This window comes from Plecotus auritus (assembly GCF_963455305.1).
Source record: "Plecotus auritus genome assembly, chromosome: 6".
NCBI lineage: Eukaryota > Metazoa > Chordata > Mammalia > Chiroptera > Vespertilionidae > Plecotus > Plecotus auritus.
This window is the reverse complement of record NC_137773.1, coordinates 44804984-44827156: the sequence shown is the minus strand read 5'-3', so window position 1 is coordinate 44827156 and position 22173 is coordinate 44804984. Positions and strand designations below refer to the sequence as shown.

At 37.8% G+C, this 22173-nt stretch overlaps 1 protein-coding gene across 1 annotated transcript; it reads right to left on the bottom strand.

Annotated features, from left to right (window-relative positions):
* Nucleotides 1-387: 387 nt before the first annotated feature.
* PLK4 (polo like kinase 4) lies at nucleotides 388-21352 on the bottom strand. The gene is made up of 16 exons (XM_080674035.1): nucleotides 21115-21352; nucleotides 20415-20510; nucleotides 19278-19373; nucleotides 19083-19197; nucleotides 14783-15803; nucleotides 13981-14081; nucleotides 10937-11304; nucleotides 10008-10112; nucleotides 9037-9139; nucleotides 8008-8157; nucleotides 6754-6887; nucleotides 6572-6663; nucleotides 6295-6424; nucleotides 4280-4420; nucleotides 2633-2739; nucleotides 388-988 (listed from the first exon to the last, which is right to left on the bottom strand). The coding sequence occupies exons 1-16, from the start codon at nucleotides 21142-21144 to the stop codon at nucleotides 886-888; spliced, it is 2892 nt and encodes a 963-aa protein (XP_080530161.1). The 5' UTR covers nucleotides 21145-21352; the 3' UTR covers nucleotides 388-885.
* Between the last annotated feature and the right edge of the window lie 821 nt (nucleotides 21353-22173).

Below are 22173 nucleotides of genomic sequence, written 5' to 3'. Positions count from 1 at the left end.
CTGGGTATTCCCGTCTACTTAAAGGAATTAGCTCCAGTATATCTGATTATAAAATTCAGCACAAAACATTAGGTTAAACAGTCTATATCATATTTAAGTAGTTTCATTCTATTCTCATTTTGAGTATTTCATTAGGAATGACTGTCCCACTACTAAGCATTCCATTCCGTCATGTTAAATGCATTAAATTCTTCAGTGTCAAACTGTTTGTCATTAAAATATACACATATTTTCAAATAAGGGTAGAGAAACAATGTTTACCATTTGCAAAAGTAATTTTAAAAATTTAATTGGCTCCTCCTAAACAAACAGGCACTAAAACTTAAAAACAAGTTTACCAGTAACTTCATTTTATAATAAGTATTCAATTAAATAAATCCAAAAATAAAGTAACTTATCACTGTATTTATTTGTTGTTGTTTTTTTAATATATAAAATGCATTGGTTGAAATGCTTCATCAGAAACTGGTGCTACAAAAATAAATATAAAACAAATATACATGTTTACATATGTTCCTTATAACATAAATACATATTATTTACATGCTCAAAAATTTAAAAACTGCAGCATGTTGTCCATCATTCAATATGTCTAAGAAGTAGAGAAAACAACAAAAGCATAAATATACCACACACCATTTATATTTTTGCTTTTAAAAGATTGTTAGGTGTCCTATTTTAATCTATGACCACTATATTTTATAAATGATTTAAGTTGCATTCTGTTTGTTTTCTCATTAGGATACATCCACTATGGTATAGATTAAAACTTTCTTCTATAGAAAGGCTTTCTGAAGAAGTTATTTTAAATAAGAGAAAGTCACTTTCCTTGAAAGCCAACAAAAACATTATTTATTAAACTTATATATCTAAAAGGAGCTTTAATCAATGAAAACTATGAGTTGGATTAGAAAACATCAAAAGGATGGAAGAAAGACACTGTAATTTCTGTTTGATGTATTCTGGTAATTTTTCATTTTCTCCATATCTAAGTGAAGCAAGAAAAAAAAAAAGACAAAAACATTACTTAACTACTTGGTTCATATGAGAGTACCAAAAGGCACATTATATTTTTCAGTAATTCTTCAACTGGCAGAGGTATCTCAGAAAAATTATACAAAATTATTTATTAAAGTAGATACCTAATCAAGTTAAGCATACCAAATTTGCTTCCTTTCTAAATAGACCAATCTCTAAATGTATTTAAATAATAAAAATAAAATTAGACCAAAACACTTCAATTGGCTTTATAACTTCTAAAGCAATCTGAAGATCTGGATTCCTTATTAAATTGCAGGTCCTAATCTAAGGAAAATACTAAGCTAAACACGTATGATTACATTTCTATTGAAATGTTAACAATTTCCAAATGACTATATCAAATAAATCTGAACTTTTATCATCTGAAACATGGGTTCTACCCATTTTATATCTGCATCCATCCACTCTCTGGAGCAATTAAAAGAGCTTATTTAACAAAGCCTCTAACTTCATGTGTAGTTCTTTAAATGACAGCACTGCACATGTACACATTTAACAAAAAAAGCAATTGGTAGATATCCACAAATTATATTTGTCTCAAGTAATTCCTTTACAATAACACTGCTCATAAAGTATCATGTTGGTATTGGCATCAACTCTACCTCTTTTTAGTAACTTATGGTTTGAAATATGGAAACCAAAATATTGCTTACTCTTGCTATTGCAAAATCCCTCATTTTTAGCATGGTGTCTGCCACACATTTTCATACAGAACATATAAATTTAAAAACGTGTTCCAATCATTAATTACTTTACATTACATAAGACGATATAGCCTTTCATTTGAGAAAACAAAAATCTGGTTAACTCTTAAAAAAAATTTCTAGCTTCTGTTTTTGTTTTTGTTTTGTTTTTTATATAATATATTTTTAATGATTTCAGAGAGGAAGAAAGAGTGAGATAGAAACATCAATGATGAGAGCTGGCAACCAGGACATGTGCCCTTGACTGGAATTGAACCCTGGACCCTTTAGTCCATAGGCTGACGCTCTATTCACTGAGCCAAACCAGCTAGGGCCTAGCTTCTATGTTTTGTGACATAAACTGTTTAGGTATATTACTTGAACTTAGAAGTCTATTATTTCTGAAAAGGGCCAACCTAGTTAGTTTATGGAATAAATCTACAAAGAATCTAATCCCTTGCAGTAGATTATCGATACCATTTACCCTACATTCATGCAGAGAATCGTAAAATATGCATTAACAAGACTATAGGACCTGGCTGGTGTGGCTCAATGGTTGAGCATAGACCTATGAACCAGGAAGTCATGGTCAGGGCACATGCTCGGGTTGTGGGCTCCATCCCCAGTAGGGGGTGTGCAGGAGGAGGCAGCCAATCAATGATTTTCATCACTGATGTCTCTCTCTCTCTCTCTCTCTCTCTCTCTCTCTCTCTCTCTCTCTCTCTCTCTCTCCTTCCTCTCTGAAATAAAAACAAACAAAAGACTATATGAACTCCTAATAATTAACAGTTTAAATAATAGAAACATTGTCAAAATGAAAACAGTAACTTTACTAAATCACTTATTTCAATGTATAGGGAAAATTTATAGCAAAAAACTGAATCTCAACCAGTGTTTTAAGAACTTACCTAGTTGTCTGACCGTTCGGTGATGTGTAACTGATAGAAGATACTCCTGCCTGCACGACCAGCTGGGACCCATCATTAAACTGAACCCACACAGCTCCACTAGTTAACTAGGAAAATAATGAAGTGTTGGAAATTACTATAGAGTAGAGGGTCTGAGGTTCTTAAAAGGTACTCATGTTTATCAGGTTTTACATAGTTTAAAAAAACAACAACAACCCTCTTAGGAGCTGTGATAATAGTAGCTTTGAGAAAATGCATGTCTTTTCAGACTATTCCTTTAATAATTAGGGTATTAGAATATTAAAGTTATTGTATATGAATCCTGTTTCCCATTTGTTTCCAGTAGTACATCAGAGTAGTTTTTATTGTTGTTTGCCAATAGTATTTTTTTAATAGTACTAGTGGCCCGATGCACGAATGAAGATTCGTGCACGAATTGGCCTTCGCTCTGGCCGGAGCAGCCTTTCCGCTCCAGCCCAGAGCCGCCTTTCTGCCTTCCCACGCTGCCCAGAGGCCCCGAGTGGCTGGGGTGGTGCAGAACGCCTGCGTCATCACCATGGCGACAACACAAGTGTCTGCCCCGTCCCGGGCCGCTGGGTGCCTGCATTTACCCATCTTTGTTGGGTTAATTTGCATACTCACTCCTCATTGGCTGGTAGGTGTTGTGAAGGTATGATCAATTAGCATGTTACTCTTTTATTAGGTAGATTTCTAACCAAGAATAGATTTAGAAAATGACAAAAGCAGCACTTTTAAAATTAGGATTTCTTTCTATTCTTTGTCCTTAGGCCACACAAATTTCTCTTCTGCCTGAGAACCTAATATCTTAGGTTTGAAATCTTTCCCTTTAGTCACTGATATTTATGATGTACCACTCCAAATAGAGTGGCATGGACTCTGGAATCAGAGAGCTGAGTTTAAATCCAGACTGCCAACTATTAATAAGTAGGACAGAGCAAGCCAATCAACCATTATAAGCCACACTTAAGGAGATAACACCAATATTAGATTTTATTGGGAGAAGTAATGAGACAATATATGTGAAAAACAATGAACCACATCTCAGGTACTCAACAAATATTGAGTCCCCTTTCTTTTATTTCCTACCCCCATAAAGGCCTAGGCTGCATTTTACTTCACTGGTAAGTGAAAATACATGTGCTATCCTCAAAGGTCTCCAAGCTTCAAGCTTTCAGATGATATACACATATACTTTCACACCTACATAAAATTCTATAAGCTTGAAACACAATGAGGATTTAACTTTCAAATGCAAAAATCCCTTGTGGCCAAATAAATGTTATTGTAGTAATACAGATTACAAAGTTTCTAAAATTTAAAATGCCCTGGACATCATTCTAAACTCTTAACAATTAGCCATTATCATGACCTGTACTTTAAAAAACAAGGACAAAAATAGGCCACCCAGGTCCTAGCAGGCAATTTGTTATCAATAATATCTAATTTTCCAACTGTATACAAGTAAAAAAAAAAGTTATTTTTTAAATGATTCAACCAATGCAAAACAAAGTGTAAAAACTTTCTTGCAAAGAGAAACCTTTAAAATAATTTGTATTTTGGGGTAATTGTCCAATCACTGTGGAAACCAAACATACTAAGAAAATTCATTTTTCTAAAATTTCTCACCTGTGTAGCCCAACCAACGTTTTTCACAAAAACAGATTTCAAAGGCTGTGCTGATTTAGGAAAACAATCTTTTAGACTACTAGAAGGGATGTTTGTTCCAGAAGCTGCAACAGTATCGCCAAGTCCTTCATTTGTAACCATCTATAAACAGTACAAGACAGAAGGATATTATGCCTTCCCATTTTTATAAGCCAACTTCAGTGAAAGTAGAAAATGAGTGTGTTTTTCATTAGCTGAGAATAAGTTTTCTTAAAAACAAAAAGTTAAAATTAAAAAATGACCACATTATGAAAAATTAGAAAAATAAGAAAAAAAATAAAACACAATTGCTATTTTCATTTTGGTAGATATCTTTTCTTTTATCCCAAGGTATTTTTCACAGTTGCAATTATAGTATGTATGTATGTGTGTGTGTGTACACACATGTATGTATATACATATGTATTCTTCACTGTTGAATTTTATACTACATTGTTGTATAGTCTTCATTGGCATAATAATTCACTGAGTAAAAATACAGTAAGCTTATTTAACGATGAGCCTATTGTGGATATAAAGGTAGTTAATGGGACTTTACAGGTACAAATAAAAAACAATTTCTAATCCTAATATATAAAAGGCCAGGGTTGTAACGACCGATCACGACTGAAGGCTGAGCAACCCGTAAGCCCTTCAGTCAGCGCTGGGTTGCCATGGCAATCCAGCACTTACTGCCCTGCTGCAGCCTAGCAACCCAACACTGACTACCCAGGGGGCTGAGAGGCAGGAGAGAGAGGCAGGGTCTGATCCGCAGCCTCAGTGGCAGCTGTTGGTCAGTACTTGCCTCTCTCTTTCTCTCCCTTTCTGAGCTTCGCCAGCAGCCGGGCTTTTCTTTCTCTCCCGGCCTCCGTGGGGGCTGCTGTTCAGCCCGCCTCTCTGATCAGGCCCAGAGATGCTGACTGGCATAGGAACCAACCAATCAGAACCAAATGTGGGTGCTGTGAAGAACCAATGGCTGTCTAGGAGGCAGAGCTTTTGACGCTGACTAGCATAGAAACCAACTAATCAGAACCAAATCTAGGTGCTGTGGGGAGCCAATGGCTGCCTAGGAGGCGGAGCTTTTGATGCTAACTGGCATAGAAACTGACCAATCAGAACCAAATCTGGGTGCTGTGGGGAGCCAATGGCTGCCTAGCAGGTGGAGCTTTTGAGGCTGACTGGCATAGAAACTGACCAATCAGAACCAAATTGGCCAGCAGAGGAGGGCATTTGGGGGCGAGATCAGGCCTGCAGGGGAGGGCAGTTGGGGGCAAGATCAGGCTGTCAGGGGAGGGCCATTGGGGGAGATCAGGCCTGCAGGAGAGGGCAGTTGGGGGCAACCAGGCCGGAAGGGGAGGGCAGTTAGGAGCGATCAGACAGGCAGGCAGAGGCAGTTAGGGGCAACCAGGCTGGAAGGGGAGGGCAGTTAGGGGTCATCAGGCTGACAGGCAGAGGCAGTTAGGGGCAATCAGGCAGGCAGGCATGTGAGCAGTTAGGAGCCAGCAGTCCCAGATTGCGAGAAGGATGTCCGACTGCCGGTTTAGGCCCGATCCCTGTGGGTCCCCAATTGGAGAGGGTGCAGGCTGGGTTGAGGGAAACCCCCTCCATGCACGAATTTTGTGCACTGGGCCTCTAGTTTAATATATTTTCTCAGAAGGGTCAGGTTAGGCCTATTTGAGGTAAGATTTAAACTGAGACCTGATGAATGAGAAAGAATTAGCCTTTAAGGGGTCGGGGAAAAGACTTCCTGGTCATGTGAACAGCACGTGAAAAAGTCCTGAGAGTTTGACTTATTCAAAGAACTAAAAGAAGGCTTCAGAGCTCAAGCATACCAAGTGTAGGGTAAAGTGGCTTGGTGTGAGGCTAGAAAAGTAGGTAGGTGATAATATATGTAAGGTGTGTACGGAAGGTGATAATAAGCAGCTTTAGTTTTACATCAAGGGTATCAGGTAATCATTGAAGGATTTTAGATACAAAAGTGACATATACATACTTACAGAAGGATTAAGTGCTGGTGCCTGTTCCGGAGAAACAGCACTATTTACGATCACTTTACTCATCAGGTAGTTTGGATCCATAGGAGGAGGCGGTGACAAGCCCTGAGGTGAGCTAGTACTACTAGGTTTTCTGAAGGAGAAAGAAATGACCAAGCATAGTCCCTTAAAGCTTACAATTTACAGAAAGGTAAAGAATGTTCATAATGTAAACACCAAACTCTTTTTAAAACATTTCCTATACATTTTAGCCATACTTTTTAAATTTTTAAACATTTACCTTCCTATAATTATTGGGAAAAAGGGAGCACTTCCACTTTTCTTTTCCTCTTCTGAAATTATAGATTCCAGTGCTAAACAAATACGATGGCCCTATTTCAAAAGAAGAGTGCTTTCGTCATTACTTCAACTGTCATTTGTGATCAGTCAATCAGTATGAAAAACCTGTAAGTAGGTACATACCTCATTAGCATGGTCCATATACACTTTTATTTTCTCTTTCAAGCTATTAACTTCACTTTCACCTTTTAAGGTGTAAGATTTTCCAGTCTTTTCAATCACATGAATTAAAGCTTCTGTTTTATGTATCTTTGCTCCTTAAAAAATAAGAAAACTTTTACCATATCTTTAAATATTCCTTGATTTATATTATTATACCAGTACATAATAGCTCCTAGATCACAGTATCATTTATATTCATATACTGACCATTAATAAAATGAGGCTCAAAGTAAATATAGGTTATCCATTTTTCTTTTCTGCATATATCTGGCTTAAGTATGAAACACAGGCTATTTTTAAAAATCACTGCTTTCATATAAAAACACAATTGAAGGGCAGCTATAATTTTATGTGTACTGTATACGTGTATGTGCTTAGTGTCCCTTAAAGTAGGGAGCTTTACAGATTAAACAGTAAATCATCATTATAGAATAGATTTGGAACATAAGATTCTCTGACTCAGTTCTATTCTTTTGCACATTTATAATTCTCACTAGAGGCCCAATGCACAAAATTTGTGCAAGTGTAGGCCTTCCTTCCCCTGGCTGCCAGCATTGGCTTCCTTCTGGCACCTGGGACCCGGGCTTTCCTCTGGCCACTGGCAGGCACCTGGAACCCAGGCTTCCCTTACAGCCCCGGCTTCGTCCGGAAGGACATCAGGTCTAATTAGCATGTTATCCTTTTATTATCCTATATAATAAAGATGTAATATGCAAATGGCCGTTACGCCATGAAGCATAATGACCGACTGTGTAATGACCAGATCATGGATCAGCAGGAAGGTGGGGCAGCGAGCTATAAACAGGCAGTGGAGAACTACAGGAGGGGGGCAGGGCAGCAAGCTATGATTGGGGGCTGGGGCCAGCTACAGGAGGGCGGGGCAGTGGTCGGAGAGCTACTGGAGGGCAGCAGTGAGCTATGGGCAGACAGATTCATGCGCAGGGCTACTAGTTATAATTTTTTTATGTCCATCTCAGTTTCTTAACTCATATATACATACATATGTATATATGTATGTGACATATATATCTCAAAAACTTACTGTGTTGAATTAAAAACAACCACAACTAAAGGGGGAAAAATACCATCTTAATTCATTTATTTATTTGAGAATTTTTGTGAATTTAAGCCAAACTATTGACAATTGCTGGGAAGCAAAATCTTAATGGATTGAGAAAATGCTCCCCAAAATTACCACTTTTAAATGGTACTTACCATCATAAAACCAAACCTCAAAATCAGCACAAGGAGAATTCTCCATCAAGATGCATTTAGCATATTTTGTAAAATAAGTGATTTTTGGAGATTTAGATCTTACAAGCTGTACAAATCTGGAAGCATATTGATATTTTCGCCAGTACTTTTCTAGGGAGGAAAAGAGAAAAAAATTTCATAAGAGAATAAAATTTTAACTTGACATGGAAATTATATAAAAATTTAGTATTTATTTCTACTCTACCTCAAAAATGTTAAGTTGATAGGTTAGTAATCCCAGTACCAAAATAAAAATATTTTTAGAGATATACGTCTATTATTTCAATAAAAACTAAAGATAGTTTAGTAAAATTCCCAAGAAATACATAAAACCTGATGACTGGTATTATGATTATTTTAAAACACTTTCTTTGAATCACCTCCTTGTTATAAATAAGGCAATAATTACAGGAAATTTTTGTAAGTGAAATGAAAAGACTTCTATCTGAGATATCAGAACCAAATGTTTATCAGAAAGAAATATAGCTTTGTGTTCTTAGAGCAGTTTTATGGTTCTACCTTATACAAGTACATTTTTGCAATTTCCTGTAGCTATGGTTATTTATAGTATTTAAGTCTTATATACATACCTATTTTGATTTCTAATAAGAGTAAAATTACACAGGTTTTCTTGTTTGTTTCTAATTATCACCTCAATGAAGTCTTACCTCTCAGTACATAACTCCCCAATCCATAACGTGTAGGAGCTGAACTGGGAGTTAAATTTGCTCACCCACAGTTATAAATGAACATTTATGTAGTGCAGTCATTATTTCAAAAGCAAAAAACTGTATACTTCATGTTGAATTTTTAATATGATTCAACACAAATATTCCAGAGCTAGTTTTTACCATTATTACACAGAACAGGAGGTACATCCTATCTCACCAAATATTTTCAACCAAATATTAAACTCTATGATAACCACGTATAGAGTTTATACATATGAAAGTCCATTATCTAAATTTGTTCCCTGTTAAATTTACATACCTGGTAAATTGTCAAAGGTGTACCTACTGATATTATCAGTAGGTGAAGGCGGTCTATCAGCAAGAGGAAAACCTCTTCCATCATTTGGATAATAAATAGTGATCTGCCAAAATATTTTTTAAGAATTCTAATTGTATGTCATTAAGTTAGAGCACTATATTTTAAAATTATGAAAAGAGCTCACGTTAATATCCCATATAATAAAAGCCTAATATGCATATCAACCGAACGGTGGAACGCACAGATGCACACTGACCACCAGGGGGCAGATGCTCAATGCAGGAGCTGCCCCCAGCCGGCAGGCCCCACCAGTCACCCTGCAGAGAGAGGTGACCCGCAGTGGTGGTGTGGTGTGGGGCCGGCAAGTGGGCAGTGACAGGCCGGCCAAGGTGGGTGCCAGAGGGGCCCTGCCAGTCGCCCCACAGATTGGTCCTGATCGCTGTTCATTCAGGCCTAGGGACCCTACCCATGCACGATCTTCGTGCACTGGGACTCTAGTTAAATATTATTTTATTGAAAATGCTAAATATGCTCTAAAAGTAAGTTTTTTTGCTTTTTAACCTTAGGCCTAAAGTTTACATTTTGTTACTAGTTATAATAACTATTATTTAAAAAATGTTTTTATTGATTTGAGAGAGACAGAGGAAGACGGAGAAAGAAATAGAGAAACATTGATTGGCTGCCCCATGCACACCCCCCAGTGGGAATCAAGCCCGAGACCTTTTGTGTACCTGACGATGCTCAACCAACTGAACCACACTGGCCAGGACACTGGTTATAATTATTTTTAAATCCACACTAATTTATTTAAACATATGTAGTATGCTATTCTAGTTCTTAAATTCCAGAGACACTATCACTATCAGGAACACTGATTAAAAAAAATTTTTAAAGACATCATTATAGAATGGATTAGAAGGCTAAATATTTAAGTGATAAAGCTGCAAGATAATAAAGTAGATCCACATTACCATATTTCCATCACTAGATACATGAAGAACTTCTTTCACATATTCTTGACATGAATGCTCCTTTAGAAGCTCCACACATACCTCCTCAGAATCAAGTATGCTCACCTAAAAACAAAAGCAAAATCAGTAAGAACTATCTTGTTTACTAGAACAGCACTGACATATATAATACTTAAGAGAGAAGTACTTAACCATGGTAGAAATGCAAATCAAAGTGAAAATAAAATAACTGCTTCACTGCAACAGTCTGGACTAGAAGTGTATTTGAGCACAGTTGAAACATAAGGAGCAAGGGTGAGAAGGTATAATGAAGTGCGAAATGATAGCCAGTGAGCAGAAAGAAAGCAGAAGGTAGGGTGGAGATTAAGGACTTTGAAAAGACAATAGTATGCCAAACAAAGGCAAGACTGGATAAATTGGAAAACGGAATTAAAAAATGAAAATCATTCCCAAATCACACTTGATATTTTTTTAAAACTCTTAAACTTAATTTGGTGCTTTTTCCTTTTCTTTTAAATAGTTTCAGATATTAAAAAAAGTTGTATTTTCCAGTTTACCTTTTTGAGTCTAGATTATATGCAAAAACAATAGAAACAAAACAAAAGGTAATATATTAAATATTAACTTAGTGATTGGAATTGTGAATGAATATGTAACATAATAACTAGCCAGTATTATTTTAAAATGTTTTTCATTATCAATAACTTAAAATTCAAAATGTATCAGTATCAATTCACCATTTTTAAAGTAGCCAGAAGAAACAAAAGCTATTTTTCCATAAACACCTCACCTCTTTTAAATTAGCTTATTATTCACTTATCAAAAGTACAGGGATTTTATAGAAAACTAAAAAAAAACCATATTTGATACCAAAAACCAATTTACATAAGGAAATATCACATAGTAAATTTGAAAAATAATAGACATACCACAGCCTTTTTGGTTTTCTGTCTGATTGGTTTTAATCTGTAAGCTGTCAAAGGAGATGTAATGCTTCGTAATGTACGTTTCTGATTACCCAATGGTGACTCCATGTCCTTCGTCTTGCTTTGTTCAGAAACAGGTTCTAAGCCAAAAATAGATTCTTGTGGAATTATCTCAGGTTTATGAGGAAATGCAGTTATATATTTCATGGTGTTCAGCTGTTTTGCAGAATGCGCATTATCAGAAACCTCAGGGCTCCTTTTGCCTCTTACATCGGTCCAGGCATTTCTTGATGTGTCTTGCAAATCTGAATGGTCCTGGAAATCTCTGTTTGAGCTAAGGTTTTTGTGCTCAGTAGTTTCTCTTAAATGAGCTGTAATACACACAGAATAAAGCAATTGAGTGGAATAATTAAAAAAAAAACACCACCAAACTTACACAGCAAGTCATGCTGCTTATAATAGACTAGAGGCCCGATGCACGATGATTCATCCGCATTCCTTCCCCTGGCTGCTGGCATCAGCTTCCCTCTGGTACCCAGGACTGGCTGCTTTGCTCCAGCTACCGCCACCACCCACCGGACCGGGCTGCTTTGCTCCAGCAGCCGCCAGGTATCTGGGACCCGGGCTGCTTTGCTCCAGCTGCCACCAGGCATCTGGGATCCGGGCTGCTTTGCTCCGGCCGCTGCCACCACCCACCGGGGCGTGCTCCCAGCCCCACCGCGGCCACCCCTGGTGTGTGTCCGCTGGGGTGGAGCCGCGCCTCGGCCACTCGGAGCACACCACCCCTGGTGTGTGTCCATTGGGTCTGGAGGCAGCACGCAGTCCCCTCCCACCCATCTGCGCGCACAGCTCCTCCTGAGCGGTGGTGATGCAGCCTCCTCCTGAGCTGGTAGTGACGCTGGGCTAATTTGCATATTATCTGTTTATATTTATATATATATATATATATATATATATATATATATATATATATATATATATATATGTTTTTTGTTATTTTTTTTTATGTTTGTATTGCTTTTCAGAGAGAGAGATAGAAACATCAATGATGAGAAAGAATCATTGATTGGCTGTCTCCTGCATGCTCCCTACTGGGGATTGAGTCTGCAATCTGGACATGTGTCCTGACTGGTTCATGGGTTGATCCTCAACCACTGGGCCATACCAGCCAGCCTAGATGTGTTTGTTTTTTTTTGAGGAACAAATGAAATCTAGCAACAAAAATGTTCATAATTTTTCTAACAAATAAGATGTGACATAATAAAATAGTGACTTTAAAGAACATTTAAAGCTATATTGCAAAGGAATACCTTTAGTATTCTTAATACTAAGAAAAGATTAATATGATTAATGTGAAATTAATTTTTCAATCAAAGCAAAAACTAGTCACCTACTAATTCTAAAACAAGCAACTGTCAATACTGCCACAAATACAGAAATGAGAGAATTTCCCAGGTTATCATTCTATCTAATATGCAAATAATTAATTCTCTCGAAGCTGTCTTTAGTCCATCCTTACCTACAAAATATGCAACTAGAAGTAAAAAATGCAATATATGAGAGCTTAAATATTTTTAATATTTCAAAAGTATTTGCATTAACATTTTTTAAAAAGTTCTTACTGAACTTTACCCATTTATATTTCACATGGTTTTAGTATTCAAATGAGAACATTACTTTTTAAAGCCCTGAAAATTAGATAATATAAAATGCAGTAAGACAATTTTTCAAATGCTAATCTCTAAAAATTTGTATAGAAATTTCCCCCCTAATTATGTTTTAGTGCTTCCCCCCCTACTCCTATTATGACAGAAATATTTTATATCCAATATTGTACTTTAAAATTGTAGCAGCACTACTAGATTATAAATGTAATAATAATCTCAGGTATATCATCTTAGATATGTCCATGCTACAAAATAAAAGTATAAGTGCAATAGAAGGTTAACTACAAGATTAAGTACACAGCAATTTTATAGTTTAAAAAAACATAAATTTCAATTATCATCTTTAACAAATATATATAAGAAAGTTAACTCTCTTGGGTTCTTGAAAATAACATATTTTAAAAAGAAAAAAAATAGTCTTGAGGTGACACAACTCTCTGCTTAAATTACAGCCATATTATGCACTCTTTGTGTGAGGTAACATAATACTTAGTAAAAAATAATCCCCTCATCTCCGTATGTTTCTTTTTTATTCTCTCTTATTTACATCATTATTTTCCAGTGTACCATCTGTGACTCTTGTCAATTTCATTAAAGAGAAATGTTTAACTTTCAAACCCAGCTGTTTTAAAAATGTTTAGGTTTTTAGTAGCTGTGTAATTTAGTGTATGTGAGGTCCCACTGGTACACCACGATGTCCACATCAGCTTCTACTTAAAAATAAGGTAAACCCTCTTGAATATTTTATAGGCACTGATAGTAGATGCTAATTACAAAAGGCTTTAAGAACAGAGAGGTTAAGAGTCAAGTCTCTGAGCCAGAGTGCTTGGGTGGGAATCCTGTTCCTATCTCTTCTTTGGGCAGGGTTGATTGGCAAATTATGCCCTGTGCACCACAAATTCCTCATGCTTCCTAAGGCAAGGCTATAGTACCATCCTTGTATTTTTTTTATGAGAAGTTAATGATATATAATAAGCATTAAGAATAATGCTCAAGCCGAAACCGGTTTGGCTCAGTGGATAGAGCGTCAGCCTGCGGACTGAAGGGTCCCGGGTTCGATTCCGGTCAAGGGCATGTACCTTGGTTGCGGGCACATCCCCAGTAGGGGGTGTGCAGGAGGCAGCTGATCGATGTTTCTCTCTCATCGATGTTTCTAGCTCTCTATCCCTCTCCCTTCCTCTCTGTAAAAAAATCAATAAAATATATTTAAAAAATAATAATTTAAAAAGAATAATGCTCAAAATCCATAGTTATTACTATTATTGTAACATAGTTTATTGCAAATGTATTATTTTATAAAGAAAAACCGAAAAGAAATGGCAATGCTTGCTAAGTGTCCACCCCGTCAATTTTTTATTAAACAGTCCCCTAAAAACTCACCAATTTTTTGCAGATTTCCAAACCACTGTTGCACCACTTCAAGCTGTGATGTCTGGTCTGGAAATGGAAAAGGAGTTTTTCCTGGACAAAGATGATTGGAGCTAAACAGACAAAGAAAAAAATATTCCCATTAATTAATACAAAATTATCAGGTAATAACTTTTTAAGATACTTAGTAAGGGAGATCTTTTATTTGAATAACTGAAGATTTTAGAATAACTGTAGAAACCAATACCTGCATAACTAAATTGTCTCTAAGCTAAACTCTCATGCCAAAATCCCCATGGCACTGTAACTATGTTTCTATATGGCTATTGCATTCTTCTGATGTAAGCATAAAAATCAAAGATCAGAAAAATAAAAAAGTAAACACTGGAGTCACTAAAAATCTAGTCTTCATGTGAGAAGCAGTCAATACAATTACTCATCACTTAGACTCAGCTTCTCTCTTTGTGTGTGTTTTTATAGTTACTATTAGAGTACTTTAGAGACTAAACATGTTTAATATATACTTTTGCACTAGACCTGCTTCATATAAACAAAACTAAAAATTCCCAAGTATTAAATATACTCTACAAATACATTCATGAGCACATATACTTATATTAAAAGAGATTCTTAACCACAATTCAAAATCATCATACTGATTCTCTTCCTAATAAATAGAAATCATAGTTAAGAAGATCCCAAAGAATATCTGACAATGTTAGAAAAAAGTAAACCCCGTTAGAGGCAGCTTCATTACTGGTACTAATACAATGTTTATTCAAAAATTAAAAGCTTTTGATTGAATTATTCTTACAGTGCTTGATTGTTAGCAGGTCTTTCCAAAGATCCAGAACTATTGGTTATCTTTTCCTTAAAGTGAAAAATATTGACACTGCTATTTGTGGGTGAGTATCTTTCTTCATTTTCATCTCCTGATCTTTTGGATTTTGAAAGCATTTCTACCGAGTGACATCGTTCCATTGTACATGTGTTTGCTCGAGATTGACTATTAGAAGTGCCAGATCTATCAGAGGAATGGGCCCTACGAAGGTATCGAGAATGTGGTCTTTCTTCTGCATCATGGATTACTCTTCCCCTTCCACTATTAATGGTTTCTTGTTCTTGATTTCCCCAATGAGTGTAAAAACTGCTTCCATCTCCTGAAGAAGAAAAATCACTTGAATTTTTATTCTTTGGAAATACAGTCATTTTATTTGGGAGAGGCTGGCCAATCAAAAGTCTTCTTCTGTCAAACAAACTACCATTTATACTGGTACTGGAGGAAGCTGTCATTGCAGTAGAAATTGTGGCATGTCCACTATCAATTGAATCTTCTGAAGTTCCTAAATCCTTACTTTTTGTTGAAGAATTTCGGGACATAAAAGGATGGTCTAATACTGAAGACAGACTTAAACGATCTGCTGGATTTCTACGAAGTAACTGGTGAATAAGGTCCTTGGCCTCTCCTGACAAAAAAGTTGGCATTTCATAATCTGCCAATACTACTTTATTCAATGTGTTCTTGACTGTGTCAGTGTCAAAAGGTGGTCTCCCAATAAGTAATGTATAAAACATACAGCCCAATGACCAAATGTCAGATTCAAGTCCATGCGCACTTCGAGTTGCAATTTCTGGTGAAATATAATTAGGAGTTCCACATAATGTATAGTGCTTTTCATGTGGCATTTTCAATTGAGTTGCCAGCCCAAAATCGGCAATCTTGATGTTCATATTACGCGTAAGTAAGAGATTAGAAAGTGTGAGGTCCCGGTGTAATATACCATGAGAATGGAGATACAACATTCCTGTGATGATCTGGTGCATGAAATGTCGAGCTGTTAAAATGCAAAACATAAAACCTATGATTTAGAAAAACTGTAACATTAAGTATTTAGAATACATTATGAAATCCAAGTACACATGCCAGAGTATTAAAATTGGGACACTGGCTTGCAGCTTAGTTTTTTTCACCAAACAAATAACACTCTGATAACTTCATAATATTCTTTAATTCCCTTTAAGAAAATTAGGCATGCCTTTTATTTAATCTTTGTCCTTTCTAACTGATGAGTTTTCTATATGCTGTTAAGGGAAGCTTAATTTTATTAGCATTTGGAAGTAAATAGGTTAACCAGAAGTCTCTAGCAATTAAGAGAAAATTTTTATAATGAGCAAACAATAAACATTTCATCATAATAAAAGGCTAATATTCAAATGGTCATCACGCCGTGATGCCGTAATGACCGATCAGCAGGGACCTGAGGCTGTGTGGCGCCTGGCTGGGGTGGGGGACCTGAGGCCATGCCCCCGGCCTGGCAGGGCTTGTTGGGGGACCTGAGGCTGCGCGCCCCCGCCCGGTGGGGCTTGACGGGGGTGGGGCCGGCTGGGTCTAGGTCTCGCCCAATGGGAGTGGGGCTGGCCAGGTCTGGGTCTCGTGCGATTTCGAGGTGCGAGTGGGTGGGCGGGGACTTGACTCTGGGTCCCGCGGCATGACCCAGACTCTGGGTCCCGCGGCGTGACCCAGACTCTGACAGGAGGGAGATTTTCATACACATTTTACTAATTTTCTTTCATCTCTGACACTTCTATTATAGAGAAAGGGCAAATAGCAATATTAAAATATTTCTTCTAATTAATTCCCTTTTAATGTCCATGAATTTTGTGCACCGGGCCACTGGTTCTTGTTAAAAAAAAAGCAAGTGAAAGGTCCACTGATGTCCCCCAAACCCTACCAAAATGCAATCACCATTAACAGTTTGTATATATTTTCATGCTTTTCTTGTGTGTGCTTACATCAACAAAAATGTTGTAATAACTGCTTTTAAAATATAAAAATGGTACAAAATATATAGTTTCATTACTTTCTCTTCCACTTCACAATATTTCTTGGAGATATTTCTGTCAGTACACATAGATCTTAATTTTATTTAATAACTATTGATGAAAATTTGGGTCACTTCTATTATTTCAAGATTACAAAACATAGGCCAATAGACATTCTTGTACATGCTTGTTTTCTTGTGCATATTATGGGGTGTTTCTCCATGGTAAATTCAAAAAGTAAAATCACTGTATTGAAGGATTAAATTTCATATCATAATACCTTGCCAAATTGCTCTCTAAAGGCTGTATTTTCATGCACATCCCTGTTAATATTAGGTAGTCTCAATTCAATGAGTAAAAAAAAAATGGTACTCTTATTTTGTTTTAGTTGACATTCTAATGATTCCCATTGAGTTTGAGCATCTTTTCATATTTAATGGGCATTTGTATTTTCTCTTCTGTGAACAGTCTGCTCATATTCCCCATTTTCCTATTCAAGTCTCTTTTTTTAGGCATGCCTTATATTTTTAATATTAATTTGCCAGGCATATAGTTTACAAATAGTTTCTTCCAATCTTAGTCATTTAAATTTGTTAGCAGACTCTTCTGCCTTACACATTCTTAATTTTAAGTAAATTAATTATTTTCCTTCATTGTTTTTACAGGTTTGTCTTATTTTAAAAAAGGCCTTGCCCTGGCCCTTATGGCTCAGTTGGTTGGGCATCATCTCATGCACTGAAAGGTTGGTTTGTTTACAGGATGGGCACATGCCTGGGTTGCAGGCTCAATTCCCTATAGGGGACGTGCAGGAGGCAGCCAATTGATATCTTGTACTCACATTGATGTTTCTCTCTCTCTTTGTCTCTGGGGGGAAAAAATATCAATAAAAAAAAAATCTTTAGCCCTGGCCAGTTGCTCAGTAGTTAGAGCATTGGCCCATGGACCAAAGGGTCTCAGGTTCAATTCCCAGTCAAGGTCATGTACCTGGGTAATAGGTTCCATCTCTGGACCCAGCCAGGACACATGATGTATGTCTCTATCACACTGATGTTTCTGTTTCTATCTCTCTCTCTTCCTTCCTCCTCCCTCCCTTCTACTCTATCTAAAAATAAATGGAAAAAATATCCTCAGGTGAGGATTAACAACAACAAAAATCTTAAAAATAAGTAAAAAGGCCTTATTATTATATAGTATTATGAAAAATACATTAATCACCATGAATATTTGTATGGGTTTATTTACAATTTGAATTATGCCCTTATTTTAAGTCCAAGGATATGAACATTTCTATAGTTCCTAGTACACATGGTCAAATTGTTTTTCAAATGTGTTATATAGATTTGAATGTATAAAAAGTCTATCAGCACCACCTTTCTTGCCTTACCTGCAATGTGTTAGCAGGGCAAGATAATATGAAAACAATGTTTTGTGAGATGATGTATGGACCTTACATGTGAGCCTGAACTGAACTGTAAAAAGTTATTTATAAGAAACTGGGAAAGTCAAAACTGATTATGTATTTGTTAGTAAGGAATTATTAGGTGTGATAATACTTTGTGGTTATTTTTCTTAAGTCTGTATCTTTTAAAGATATATGCCAAAATATATATGTATATATTAAAACGTCTATGATTTGCTTCAAATACTCTAGGAACCTGGGGGAATAAGGATACAAATGAAACAATTTGACCATTAGTTGATAGTTTTGCAAGTTGAGTGGTTTAACTTCATGGGGGCTCATTATACTACTCTCTCTATTTATGTTTGATATTTTCTATTCTAAAGAGCTTTCTTTAATTTTTTAAAATATATTTTTATTGATTTCAGAGAGAAAGGGAGAGGCAAAGAGAGATAGAAACATCAATGATGAGAGAGGATCATTGATCAGCTGATCCTGCAGGCCCCATACTGTGGATCGAGCCTGCAACCCAGGCATGTGCCCTCAACCAGAATCGAACCTAGGACCCTTCAGTCCGCAGGCGGAAGCTCTGTCCACTGAGCCAAACCGCCCTGGACTCTAAAGAGCTTTTTACAGATTTAAAAGGATACATACTAAATTGCTACAGATTTTATTTAAAGTGTAATTTTGGGGAAATAACAAATTTCTCCATTTACTTCTGTAATGCTTGGATATTTTATAGGAATTAATGGCTCTTACAATTGGGGGCGGGGAATCTCCTTTTGTACCCCAAAGTAACAATTAAAACAGTTCTATTTTGTAATAGAACATTCTTCAAAACCACAAAAAGTAAAATTTATATCTCCTAAAAGAAAAAAAAGCAGTAGCCTACCTTCATTTTCTGAGAATGGTTTCCTTCTGTTCTTTAGATACCTGTTCATTTCTCCATTATGGCACATTTCTAATACCAGGTATACATAATTGCTATCTTCAAAATAGTTATACAGCTGAAATGTAAAAGAGCACAATAAATTATAATATACAAAAATTCAATGTCCTTGGTGAATTTTATAAAATTGTATTTTACCTCCAAGATAGAAGGATGTTTCAATTGGCAATGTATTTTCACCTCATTTTGGACTCTCTGTACCATTCCAGCTTTGTACATGGCTTTCTTATCTATCTAAAAATAACATGAGAGGTATAGATATTGATGATAAACTTTCAAACATTAAGTAGACTAAAGTTAACTTTGAAAAGAGAACCTACACTTCAAAATATTCTGAATTCCTTTTACCTACTTCTTTATGAGATCAATTTTCTTCCCCTTGCACTTAGCAGATTGCATAGCAGAGTGAACATTCAGAAAAGTTTGCCCAGTGCAGTCTAATACCTTCTCACAACTTAAAGAATTTAATAGCACGACTATCATATCTATAACAACAATTTAGCCAAGCTTTAAAACAAAACTCCCCTAATGGTTTAGATAAGGGATTCTTAATTGCTTATATTACTCATTCTAACAGTCAAGAATAGCATTTTAGATTGTCAGTGTAGTACAGAACTATGCACAAGTGTACTTTTATTTTAATATTTTTTATTGTCTAAAGTTTTACATATGTCTCCTTTTCCCCCAAATGACCCCTCCCCCCCAGCCATTCCCACCCCGGGGCAAGCCCCCACCGCCCAGTGTCTGTGTCCATTGGTTATGCTAATCTGCATGCATACAAGGCCTTTGGTTGCTCTCTAACCTCCCCCTCCCCTACCATTTGTCTCTGGATCAATTCTTGTTCATCAAATTATGTTGATCATTATATCCCACATATGAGTGAGATCATGTGATATTTATCTTTCTCCAACTGGCTTATATCGCTTAGCATAATGCTCTCCAGTTCCAGCCATGCTGTTGCAAATGATAAACAGTGTACTCTTATTAAAACCATTATTTGTTCTTTGAATTCTACCAGTGACTCCACGTATGTATAATTAGAAGAGATACTAGGTGTACTGACATTAATGAAGATAAAACAACTATTTAATCATGATCGAGGATCTTCTAAGTTATCCTTAAATCCAACTGCTGGATGTGGGGCTATTTTCTTCTACCTAAGCAATGGGTTCTTTACATCATAATCAAAGAAAAGTCTGTTAGGTAAGGAGTTTCTGACATCTCAAGTAGTACACTTCTCTAGGAGAGGTGAGAAGTTGATAAATATAATCTTACCATTTTGATTGCAACTTCCAAGCCAGTGTGAATGGACTCAGCTCTGTAGACACCAGCAAATGATCCTTTACCAAGCAGATTTCCAACTTTAAAATCCTTAAAAGTGAAAGAATATGTATGATGACTCATAGGAGTATAAAAGAAGGGGCTAGCGCTAGATAAAGGAGGTGAAATGGATTGAGAGGGGAATTTGCATTCAAAATTCAAGCAGGTATACACCTCGATACAGCGGGAGTCTGGGCTGGAAAGCATGTTGATGCCTCGCGGGGCTCCCAGAGCTTCCAGGCTGGGCTCCGGACCGAGTACCCTAATGATCTGGTTCCTCAACCTCAGTGCGGCCTCCGCCCCCTCCGCCCACCCCCAGCCAACCCGGGGGGGCCAGGGGTCCCGCCGCGGCTCCCGCCAGAGGTAACCGCCATCCCCTTGGAGATGCCCCGTTCCAGCGCGGCAGCTCCGGCGGGACCGCAGACCAGAAGCCGCAGAGTCCACGGAGAGAAGGGCGGGGCAGCGAGCGACGCACCTGGGCTGCCACCCTCAGGCTCGGAGGGGCGGGCTGCTCCGCCCCCAAACAGCAGGGCCGCGGGCGGTTGGGACCCTCCCAAAGCACCTGGACACCCAGCCCGCAGCCATTGGTTTCGCCGGGTCCCCTGCCTGCAGAGGTCTCGGGTCCCGCCCCGCCGAGAACCGCTAGTCTTTTCACCTCGATCTTCTCCCCGATGCAAGTCGCCATATTTCCAGGCCACGGCCTGGGCTCCCGGGATCAGCTCCTTTCTTGCGGTCCCTTCGAGGCAACGCTCCAAGCAACCAGCAGTTCTTGGCGCCCATCAGGCTCGGCTCTCTAGGCCGCCGCTCCTGGCGACGACAGCACAGCCACCGAAAGGTCTCCCGGGCGCCTTCCGAGGCCTGGGCGACGCCTCCGCGCTCCCATTTTGAAAAACTCCCGCCCGTTGACGTCCGGGCAAGGCTGGTGGTGACGTAGCGAGGCGGAGGCTCCGGATAGGCTGCGCCCGTGTGCGCATGCGCAATTGGCTTTCCCAGGCCGCTCGCCCGGGTTTCCTGGCCTCGGGCCGGAAGTGCTGGGTTGAAGGCCGCTGGTGCGTGAAGTGTTGGCATTCCTGCTCTGGGGAGACCATGCATGAACCATGGAAAAGCTAGCCTAATCTTTGAGACATTTCCACCTGTCCGTTACTCGCCGGAGGGTCTGAAAACTACTTCCAAGTCTGTAAGGGGCTTAAAACTAAAAATTGCGAATGTTGCCATGTCGGCGTGGCTCAGTGGTTGAGGGTAGACCTATGAACCAGGAGGTCACCTTGCGATTCGGATTCCAGTAGCAGGCTCCATCCCCAGTGTGTGGTGTGCAGGAGGCTAAACTTGACAGGAAAGCACGTGGGAAGGAAAAACATTACCTGGCTTAAACGCCCTTTATATCTCTATGTTTACTTCATAGTTTTCATAACTGTAATGAATGTTTTCTGTGCTTTAAGAAAACGAACTCTATCCTTTATTTTGGTAAATTCCTCTTAAGTATAATAATTCATTTGTATAACAACTTGAACTGTTACACATGTAATGATGTATTGATCAAAAGGCAGGCTGATCCACTTTTAAAAAATTTGATTTTAGAGAGAGGAAAGGTGAGAGAGAGATAAATCGATATGAGAGAAAAACAGTGTACATGCTAGGGCAGTGGTCGACAAACTCATTAGTCAACAGAGCTAAATATCAACAGTACAACGATTGAAATTTCTTTTGAGAGCCA

Coding starts and splice junctions, on each gene's coding strand:
- PLK4 (XM_080674035.1), bottom strand. CDS start 21,144: ATGGCGACTTGCATCGGGGAGAAGATCGAG. Junction 14,082..14,782: donor CCTGCTAACAATCAAGCACT/GTAAGAATAATT, acceptor TTGTCTGTTTAG/CTCCAATCATCTTTGTCCAG. Junction 989..2,632: donor CCGAACGGTCAGACAACTAG/GTAAGTTCTTAA, acceptor TGCTTCACTTAG/ATATGGAGAAAATGAAAAAT.